The 11,138-nt window shown below is 38.7% G+C and overlaps 2 protein-coding genes across 2 annotated transcripts in view; both read left to right on the forward strand.

Annotated features, from left to right (window-relative positions):
* The window catches only part of LOC106520791 (ATP-sensitive inward rectifier potassium channel 10), a 12,103-nt gene extending 2,276 nt beyond the window's left edge, over positions 1 to 9,827 (forward strand). Inside the window, exons 2-6 of the mRNA XM_014013045.1 lie at positions 2,843 to 3,188; positions 5,155 to 5,366; positions 5,517 to 5,648; positions 6,358 to 6,535; positions 8,380 to 9,827. Of these exons, the coding sequence (XP_013868499.1) occupies positions 2,843 to 3,188; positions 5,155 to 5,366; positions 5,517 to 5,648; positions 6,358 to 6,535; positions 8,380 to 8,765 (1,254 nt within the window). The 3' untranslated portion in view covers positions 8,766 to 9,827. The remainder of the gene's footprint in view (positions 1 to 2,842; positions 3,189 to 5,154; positions 5,367 to 5,516; positions 5,649 to 6,357; positions 6,536 to 8,379) is intronic.
* Positions 9,828 to 10,621: 794 nt separating this feature from the next.
* The window catches only part of LOC106520793 (uncharacterized), a gene marked incomplete in the record, with an annotated part of 21,685 nt that continues 21,168 nt past the window's right edge, over positions 10,622 to 11,138 (forward strand). The window contains 1 exon segment of the mRNA XM_014013047.1: positions 10,622 to 10,638.

Below are 11,138 nucleotides of genomic sequence, written 5' to 3' on the forward strand. Positions count from 1 at the left end.
GAGAATAACATCACTCTTTTGGACCATCATGCATGTTCCCCGGATCTAAACCCAACTGAGAACATTTGGGGATGGATGGCAAGATACGTAAGTATACAAAAATGGACATCAGTTCCAGACAGTGGATGCCCTTCGTGAAGCCATCTTCAACACTTGGAGCAACGTTCCCACTAGCCTCCTGGAAACACTGGCATCAAGCCTAAACCATTGTTTGAAGTCATCAACAAGAATGGTGGAGCTACTCATTACTGAGTCCTTTTTTTGACACTTTGATTTCTGTTTTGGGAGGTTTTTGGGTTTTTTTGAGCTGTGATCTTAAATTTTTGATCAGCTGAAAAAATCATGTTTGAGTGTAAATGCAGTTTTCAGAAAATTCCTGCTCAAAAGTTCTTGTCTCTTGCACTGATTTCTTCTTTTAACATCGTGAAGCTCTACTTAGAACCTTCTTCAGATCCAATAGTGCAAAATGCAAATTCTTGCACTTTTTTGACTGGTCTTATAAATTGACAAGACTGAAATGTCTGTATTTAAGAGGGATATCTTGTTTCTCACTGTTGTTTTTAACTACATTATTTCTCTGTTTGAATTCATTTTAATTTGACAKTGATTAATGATGATTTAATCTAATTTATTTATTTTTGTTCACCACTTTAGGCATTAAAACTACTTTTAGTTTAGGAAAACATCACAAAGCATTTAACATTTAAAAAAAGAATAATTGAGAAATTCTCACAGTGAAATCTGTGTGAAGATCTTGAACGTAAAACTGCAAAAAAACCCCGTCAAAGAAGCAGCTCTTTACTGTACCAAACTCTGCTGTCTCCAGTTTCCACTTAAAAATCAACTCTTTGTTGACGAAATGCATCTCTGCTCCGAATGAACAAAAAGCTCTTTTAAAACAACATCTTATCCAGACGACGACCCAAATTTCAGACAAAGATTCGCACCTYAACCGACTCCTTCAGAGCCAGATTTGTTTTTTCTCTTTGGACCCACAGATGAGTYTGTGTGGATGTTTTGTTGGGTTAATGCACCTTATTGTTGCCCTCACTGTACTCTTTTCTTTCCCTCCTTTCACTTCATTACATGCCTCTCCTGTGTGTCATCCTGCATGGTGTGTTCTGCAAACATCAGCTGTATATCATACAGTGAAGCTTGGTCCAAATCTGTGATAAAACATTTTAATTTGTCTCTATGCTTGTGATCTAATACCTGAATTTTTAAATGAAATAATGCTGTAAAAAAGAGTCCCCAAACACTCAAAGTGGTGACAAGGGATCCATTTTTTACTGCTTTTTGTTTTTCAGATTTACCGTAAGCTCATTGCCCACATGTTTAGTTGTTTACTTCTTATTCATTTGCTCAATAACATGACAGCTTTTGGATGTTTTTTCTCAATATTTTAGACTTGTGGGGTACCTCAACAGGAAATATATACCTTCCTCCTCCTTCAGTCAGATGATGACAACAGATAAAGACCAAAACAAGATGATTTTTTTCCTTAGTAGAAAATGTTACTAATTCTACTTTATGGAAACAAAGGTCTTGCTTAGAAAACATTAGGGGATTTTTAAAAAATGAATAATGTCACAGCTCACCCACTTTCTAGTGAAGTCACCTCATTATAAAAAGGTGTCCAACAGTGAGCAGTTCTGCTCTTTATCATTTCAGGACTTTTTCAGTAAAACGTTTTCATTGTGAACACAGGGAACTCCTTGTAAAACATGATAAAACTGTGTATTTGTATATGCAGGGATGTTCTTATCAGTGTGCATTGCCAATGCAATGCACACTATTGTGATTCGTTCCCCATCCAAGTCATCCTCTATTTCGGCACGCTTCTCCTCCTACATACTTTGTCCTGGAGCTGACATTGTAATTTGTATCTGTAAAGCTCCTGTGCCAAATGCAGGCTATGCTTTTTGGTGCCTGTACAACTTATAGTTTTTGAAATATTAATTTTTAAACTTTATTAATGGGTGTCAATAGAGCCTTGTATCGGTCCAATACTGCCCCTGATTTATGTGCTCAGCTTGGTACTTTAATAATATTTAAACTCAGTACTTCAGTGATTACTATACTAATTTCTTTGTATTTTAATGTTTTACTATAAWATTGTCTTGTAAACATTTACATCTTATAAAATCTTGCTATATTGTTGAAATATACTGTATTGCAGTTTTGTGTCAACGATCATCATTTGCAATGTTGCCTCTTTCTACACAAAGAAAAAAACACTTGAACTGTGCTTTCATACAGCTCCAATGGTCTTATGGTTAATGCCATGGACTTTCAAGTGGGAGATCAGGGTTCAAAACCCAGCAACTTTAACTAAAATTCTCTTCAAACTTCATATTGTCACACAATTACCCTGATTACAAACACCTGCTGACTTGACAAACACAAGCTGCTATAGAAATCACATTTGAACTTGCTCAGCTCATTCTGCAAGTCCACTGCTGCAGGCAAAGCCATGCTACAAGGCAATACACACTTGTTTTTACACCGTAAAAACCCATGTCTAGTTAATATTATGCTTAATGTTTGACCAAAACTGTTATTTCTCAGAAACACTGGCAGAAAAAGTGATGCGTTATAATAATTCATTCAAGGAATGCTAGGCTTCAATTGTTTATGTTTTTWTGAATAAAATTAATTTAACTGATATTTTTGTTTGCTTGAGGTGAAATACCCAATAAAGCAGGTGGCAGCTGGGAAGTCACCCACAGTCAGAGTGGGAAGTTTGAGCATGTTTTTGCATCAAAGGATCTGTTTGTCATCTGATRTTTCTGTTTTAAAAAGATGTTAAAAGAAGACTAACTTATACTTTGGTTTATTTTAGATGACTTCTGCTACTCCGCCCTGCTCTCGTAGCTCCTCCCCTCACAAAGTCTGCCACTCCCAGACTCAGACAGACGTTTTGAAACCTTTACTGGGCGGCGGCGCGTCTGCCGGGGGCGGGGCCCTGAGGAAGCGGAGGCGCATCCTCTCCAAAGATGGCCGCAGCAACGTTCGCATCGAGCACATCAGCGGGAGGGGCGCGCTCTACATGCGTGACCTTTGGACGACCTTTCTGGAAATGCCCTGGCGCTACAAGTTCTTCCTGTTCACAGCCACGTTCGCCGGAACCTGGTTCTTCTTCGGYGTGGTGTGGTACCTGGTGGCTCTGGTTCACGGAGACCTGCTGGGTGAGAGAGCCAGAGATTTAACAGGGTGGTCAAACGAGTGTAAYGTACCATCCTCCCACTGTTCAACCCACAAGATCTGTCCCATCCTTAAATCAAGGTTTCAGTAAAAACCGTCCCAGAGCAGCAGGAAATTCTTCTGGAGTTTCTACAGATTTTTAGCTCCACAGTTTTATGAGAACATAGAATTTTTTTGAGTCCCCAGCGTAGTCATATTGGAGTGAAAACCTTGAAAATCTTAACCAGAACTGTAAGAATAAAACCGCCATCACGGCCGTTTCTACCCCTCAACTGATTCAGGTTTTGTTGAGTCAACTACAGAATGTGACTCAAAACAAAACTTTAAAACTATGATAGTTAAATGAAACCCACAGATGAGTAGAAAGCTGTAAACATTCAACAGCTAAGTCACAGTTAACATCCAGCTAGTTTTTGCAGGTGTAAATGCACATTTTTAAAAATTTATTGTGTGAGACTTTTCAATTATTTTTGAACTAAATGTCTTAAAGTGCCTGTGACATCAAATTTTTGTAATAAATATCAATGCCTTTTTGGAACAACAACATTAACAGGATACTACAAAACAAATTTCACGCTGCTGCGATGAACTGTTGTTGAGATATTTGGATGTGAAGAAACAGGAAGTGATGTCAAAGGGGAATATCTGCATGTGAGCAGTGTTACTAAAATGGCCAACAACAGACTGTAGAGAAGAATCTGATGTTTCTTCGGATTATTTTGAGTSTCTATCAGAGAGATGAAGAAAAGTCAGAGTTCAAATAACATTGTTTGAATAAACAAAGACCAGAGTTTTCTTTCTTAAAAAAATCCCCCCTTTGACGTCACTTCMTGTTTCATTTTTTCTAGCCAAGTTCAAAAGRAAGTATGCTAGTTGTATGACAAAATGGGTAAAATTGTGTTTTATGCCAATTTCTTGACATATAAAGATGTTTTCTTTGACTTTTTGTGTTTTAAGAATACACACGTCACACACACTTTAAATTCTGTCTGACAATTTGATCAAAACTCTTCTATAATGAACTCACAGTGCTTTTCCTAATTCACTTATAAACACATTATGTRCAAAAGTACTTTTATTGAGTCCGAGAATGAAATTTAAAGTTGTAAATTAATTTTCAGATCTTGATCCACAGCTACAAAAACTTCAAATTTCTAAAATAGATTTGATCATGACCACAAAATGTACTTCCTGTTTGACTTTAGGACAATTATCTACCAGACCTTTAACAGCAGTTTCAGCTGGTTGAGTCGATTTATTTGTTTGTTGGAAAAAAGTGAAGTCATTTTAGTTAAACAATAACTCCTGACAAAACCTCCACCCAAACACAAAACTTACTTTCTCAACCTTTGCCTGTGTGGTCATGAACACTTACAGAGGCCTCAGTTTTTTTGAAAAATGGTTGTGAAAGTTTTAGGGTGTCTAAATCTATTTCCTGTTTATATCTCAGCAAAGCAGCTCTGACAGAGTAGGTGTAAACCAAGGCCCATTTGAAAGGAAAGAAAGCAAATCGTTGAAAAAGTGTGAAAACAAACATGTTGTAGGTGTGACTTTAAAAACTAGGTCTGGATGAGATGGTTAATGTTTCAGCTGCATGAGAAGCTGATTGTGTTTGCTAATCTACTTTTGAGTTGAAGCTGGTGAGGCGCTGCATGAACCGGTTCATTTTCATGAAGTTTGGTGCTGCTTTGCATCTGTAACCACAAACACTATCTGATGATCAGTAATGCAGAAGCAACATCAACAGTGTTTGGTGCATTTCCYGACACAGAATACGGAACTTTAGACTTAAAAGGAAACATTGCAGATATTTCAAAAATCACCTCCTCCCCTGTAATGACTCATCATGTTTTCAGAGTTCACTAAATCATACAATAYGTCAACCATCATACAAGTCATGCAGCAAAACAAGTATCTAAACAAATTCTGCTTTCCAMCATGTTCCACCAGAGTTTGATCCTCCATCAAACCACACCCCCTGTGTGATGCAGATGCAGACCCTCACAGCGGCCTTCCTCTTTTCTCTGGAGTCCCAGACAACCATTGGTTATGGTTTCCGCTGCATCACAGAGGAGTGTCCAGCTGCTATAATCCTCCTCATCCTCCAGCTGGTCATCACCATGCTCATGGAAATCTTCATCACTGGGACCTTTCTGGCCAAGGTACCCAAAACACAACCCAAAAGAGTGGCAAAAGGCCAAACTTTCCTGTATTCTTTCATCTTTTTTTCTGTCTGAAGTACAAGTGYACAGGAAATGTGGTCTGAGAAAGCTTGACAGAAACCAAAAGAGCTCGAGTTTCTTTCTCATCAGGTTGCACGGCCGAAGAAGCGAAGCGAGACGGTCAAGTTCAGTCAACATGCTGTGGTTTCCACCTAYGAGGGTCAACCCTGCCTGATGATTCGTGTGGCCAATATGCGGAAGAGTCTTCTGCTTGGCTGCCAGGTGAACACAGTGCACAAAACAGACACGACAACAACAAACAGACACATTCTAATAGTTTAATGGAACATCACTGGCTCAGAATAAGTCACTGATTCAAGCTGCATGTGATAATATGGCTGCATAGCTGTTTAGCACTTTTTCCAAAAGGTCTTGKATTTGAAACTAAGATGGAACATTTCTGCATAGACAAGTTTTTTTTTGTATTTCCTCTCACAGACTAAAATCATGTTAATTMAACTTCAGACTCTAAATAGTCCCTATGGGTGTAAGTGTGTGTTTGTTGTGGGAAGCAACATATCCAGGGTGTACCCTGCCTCTTGCCCAATGACCCCTGGAAACAAGCACCAATCGCCCATAACCCTGAAGGGTCAACTGAGAAGAAAATTAATGATTTAATACCATTTATAACTTACATAACCACTATCATCAGACACTGATTTGATGTTTTATCTGAAGGAAATTAGTCATTTAGTAAAAGTTGAAGTACTTAAGTCAGCGTTAAAAGTATAGACGTTGGACAATAATTGTAAATATCTGAGAAATCTCCACTTTTTAAATGTAGGAGTACCAAAGCTGATTTCCAGGCATACAATAAATAAGGACTTTTGAACTGAAAGAATTTTATCCTTTATGATTGGGAACAGGTCGTACCAATCTTTCAATGAGCCAGTTCAGTTCAAATAACTTGTTCACACCCATTCTTCCTCAGGTGACAGGAAAACTGCTTCAAACGTCTTTGACGAAGGAAGGAGAAACGGTCCGATTGGATCAGAGGAACGTGCCGTTTCAAGTGGACACTTCCAGCGACAGCCCCTTCCTCATCCTTCCCCTCACCTTCTACCACGTCATCGATGACAACAGCCCGCTGAGAGCCTGGGCAGCCAAGGGTGAGTTCGGTCGAGAGAAAAGAAACTTGCCGGTTTTGCTTCACGTTTAAGATGCTGAATCATTTCAAAGGATGTGTTGTGGTGGCCAATGACGAAACCGATGTTGGAAACCCTGTTTCTGTTGTAACAAAACTGAGAGAGGAACAGAGAAGCATCATAAAACCAACAAAAACATTGTTTTGTTGTGGTAAGGTCACAATAGAATGTCAGATAGATGTCAGTGACATCAATTCTTGTTGTGTTTTTTTTAGTTGACATTTGTCATTGTGTATCCAGTCCAAAATGCAGGAACTTTGCCACTTCTTTTTTTAAAGCTCCTACTGTAAATTAGAAGCTTCCCAACATGTTTGTGTTTTCAGTCATGCAGGACACGATGATCCTGAAGCCTGTTATCACTGGGATGTTTGTCACAGAGACAAACTAGAAATGTGTTTCCTAAGTGTCTTGAAAGGGTTCTCAGTTTCCTCACGTGAGCTGCAGGGATTCACTTCTGTGCTGCTGCAAATTTCATCATGTTGAAAGAATTTGCAAGAGAAACCTTTTCTCAAAAYAGTTGCAGAATCACTCTGGGTGAATCTGGAACATGTCTTGAACCATTCTCAGTTTGGTTTCTGTAAGCACTAGAGCTGTATTTTTTTTGGCAACATGCATGCAAATGTCAAACAAATTTAGTCTTAAATGTTCTAAACTTTTGTGCAAATTTTTCCAAGTGAAAATTTGTGTGTTTTTTTCTCAGAGTTTCCAACAAGTTTCTAGTCACAGTCCAATGAGACTGAGTGGAACACTGTAGAACAAAACTGAACTTTCTAGATTAGGCCAAAGGTCCTTCCTCTTGTAWGCACTGAAGCATTACATTTTTCACACTAAATTTACAGGAAGTCATGTCATCAGCACAGTGTGTATTATTAAAAGGGCAGAAGTTGAGAATTGAACTTTGAAGAAGAGGAATAAAAACGGCTTCTTGTTTTTGAAGCTGAGTTGAGGTGGAGCAAAAAGAAGCTCAACTTCTCATTTGTGAAGACAAGTAGGTTTTTGTACCTAGTTCCTGACGTTTAGGGTGTACTCACAACAGGAAAGTCCTTTTGTCCACTTGTTTGGTCCGGACTAAATACTGAATTTAATTTATTTCTTTTGGTGTGGTTTTCGTTCACATTGTGCTTTTTGCAAGTGGACTGTAATTTATACACAAAGCCATGCAGGTGATTGCTCCTATTCTTTCAGAAATGACGGGGGCGAGACAGAGCMCAGACCAGGAAATAAAGAATGTGCTCTTAATACAACTGACTATTAAGAATATCAAAAGCAGATCATTCAGTGGCAGTTTTGCGAAGATATAATTATAATTTTGGGACAGTGTTGTCAAATGCGTGACACAACCTAAAGGAGACKAGATGCTTCAAGTTCTTTGTCCCACAACAGCTCATTGTTTGTAGCTCAGTGTTAGCATTAGCAATACTGGAGGGCTAATGTTGCTTTGCTACAGTGGCCCCTGAAGTCCAAAAAAAGGCACGATTCCTGTAGCTGGTTTGGTTCAAGGTTGGTCTGTATTCACACCAGAAGAGAACCGCACCAGAGTTTGTTTGGAAGCAGACCAAGACCACCTCTAAAATGGGTCTCGGTCTGCTAGATTGACAGAGACCCAAGATTTCCATGGTCCCTTAGATGGATAAAGAAGTGTTTTCTGTTTGTGTTCGTTTTCTGAACAGAATTCAAGAGAGAACAGTAAMTAGATGCTTTGTACTTTGTTTCAGTGGTATCTTTTCTTTAGACTGCTAATTCATGTGCAAATAAAAACAATACAGTTATCCTCAAAGTGTTCTTTAAACCCCTCTATCCCCCATCAGGTGGCGGCTGGACAGACCCAGAACTGGCTGATTTCGAGCTGATGGTGATCATGAGCGCCACGGTGGAGCCGACCTCCGCCACCTGCCAGGTTCGGACCTCCTACCTGCCGGACGAGATCCTCTGGGGTTACGAGTTCCCCCCCGTGGTTTCTCTCTCCCAGTCGGGCAAATACGTGGCAGACTTTTCCTTCTTCGACAAAGTGGCAAAGACTAAGACCACCCCCGTCTTTAAGTCACCCAGCCCCCTGCACGGGTACCAGAGCAACGGAGGTGGGCCCGTGTCCGAGGCGCTGGATCCCGAGAAGATCCGACTRGAGGAGGGTTACAGGGAGGACCGTGGTCGAGTTAGAGACGGTCCGGTCGGCGTTCGCATCAGCAACGTGTAAACAGACGAACTGGTTTAAACTGGARAAAACATCATGGAAGTCAGGAGCAGTGAAACTGTTGAAATGTTTTAATTTTTTTAAATCATAAACACATAAGGGAAACAACGGTGGAACTTCTGTTTGCAAGACAATACATGTTATTCACAGTTTGTTCTAACACATGACCTAACAGAACRCTCTGGATGTGATAAGATCCTCCTCACACACACTGAATACATGTAGAGTTAACCACTGATCAGACTTTCAAAAGAAACAAACACTAGTTTTCTAGGTGCTTCCCAGTGGGTTAAATGACTAAAATAAAACGAAACAGTTGTGTAGTTTTCCACACTTTCAAAATTGAGACAAAGTAAAAATATAAACACCCGCCTATTTTAAGGAAAGATTATTTTGTTCCCCACCTTCAAGTTTGTTCCATAATGGAAACTTTTACAAAAATGGATATGTGCTTTAACACACGAGTCAGATGASACTGACAAGTCTTTTATGGCAAAACTCAGAGTTTGCACACGTTTCACCCAACTTCCTCTTTGGTATCATGTATATTTTTACATTTCTTCTGCAGTAGACTCAATTCTGTGCAATTATTTTGCATCTGAAATGTAATGGAGGTTGTTTGTTCTGAGTATTACATTTTTTATAGAGTGTTTTCACACAGCTGTTTCTATTTCATGTAAATAWACTGTATTTTAGCACTTTAGGAACATGATGTTGCACATCAGAATGTTAGCTGATAATGTTTGAAATGTTACAAGAGTAAAATATTTTAAATACCACAGAATGCATTAAAATGTGTACAGAGATGATTTTACTATAAAGCTGCTGTTTAAAACTGGAAAGAAACTTTTTTCACACTTCTACAAGCACCTTAAATGTAAACAATCAGCTGRTAATGACAGGCTGTTTAATAAAGGAGAAGCAGTTTGTTCAAATGATTTTTGAGTTACTAACACTGTGAAATAAACACTTAATAAAAGTGCTTCTTATTTTTCTGTTTAGATAAATCTTGGAGCAGAGAGTTCACTGTAAGATACAAGAATGTAAAGATGGTTGTAATAAAAAGAGGAGAAAACYGARTCACTTCGCTGTTTTCAGTTTGCASGACGAATAATAATAATGGTAAAAATTTGTCYGTTGACAGATTTTGTTTTGAGCCAYGTTRAAAACAGATTAACAGATTTACAAGAATCTATAAATAAATACACGTTAATGAGCAGAAGACATGTATCCAATAAATGACACCAGTGAATCAAACAAAAATTAAATATTGATTTATTGTTATGTCTATCAAAAGAAATTATGAGCTACTGAAATGACCAGACAATTCTTTTAATCTGACATCTCTTCATGCGTTATCACTAAATAAGCGTTTCCACATAAAAAAGGTTAAAATATTTAGATTTGAGTAAAATAACGTAAATGAAATATTTTCAGAGAGGATCAAGCTGCAGGACGAGCAGGATTATTTACTGTACTGTTAAAGTGAAGCACTTATTACATGGATTAGTTATTAGAACAGCACCCATCTGCCCTTCAGTCACAACCAGGTGTTCAACGGACCAAACCAGTCAGGCTGAGACGGGAGGTGACTTTTGAGAGACATAATCTATAATTTTGTCTATAAAAACAGTGGATATGCTTATTTTTCTATATACTGTATTGTGTAAAGGTATAGTTTCCTCAAACAATTTAKTGCAGGGCAAAATCTTTATTTTGCAAAATTGTGAGGGTCTGTACCGAATCGACCCCACCCCCCTGGACTTCCTCCACAGTTTGAACAAAGTGAGCATCGTTTCCTGATTTCAYCAGTTCAACACAACCATGATTGTAACGGCTTTTCTGCTGCTCTTCTCTCTGCTGGATGCAGTTACAGGTAAAATCTTGTGATTTCTTACTTTACTTTTTCCACTGTCATTAAGAAACCTGTTGATTAGAAATATTTTAAATTAGGAGTAAAAGTATCTAACTGTCAGTACATCCCTGTTTAGTCCAGACATTGTTCATTGTTGGAATAATGTAAAATACTCTTCATAAAAAAACAATATTAAAATACAATTTCTGTAAAATTGTATTTTTAGTGGCTCAGTTGTCAGAGCTGATGCATGTGTGGGTTCTCTCTGGATACTCCGGCTTCCTCCTACAGACCAAAAACGACTGTCAGGTTAACTCTAAATTATCCCTATAGGTGTGAGTGAGAGAGTGAATGGTTGTTAGTCTTGTTTGTCTCTATGTGTGGCCCTGTGAGAGACTGGAGACCTGTCCAGGGTGTACCCCGCCCCTCACACTGTGACTGATGGATATGGGCACCTGTGACCCTCGTGACCCTAGAAAAGGAAGCAGCAGGTATAGATGATGGATGGATGCATACATGAG

Source organism: Austrofundulus limnaeus, unplaced genomic scaffold (genome assembly GCF_001266775.1).
Source record: "Austrofundulus limnaeus strain Quisiro unplaced genomic scaffold, Austrofundulus_limnaeus-1.0 Scaffold97, whole genome shotgun sequence".
Taxonomy (NCBI): Eukaryota; Metazoa; Chordata; class Actinopteri; order Cyprinodontiformes; family Rivulidae; genus Austrofundulus; species Austrofundulus limnaeus.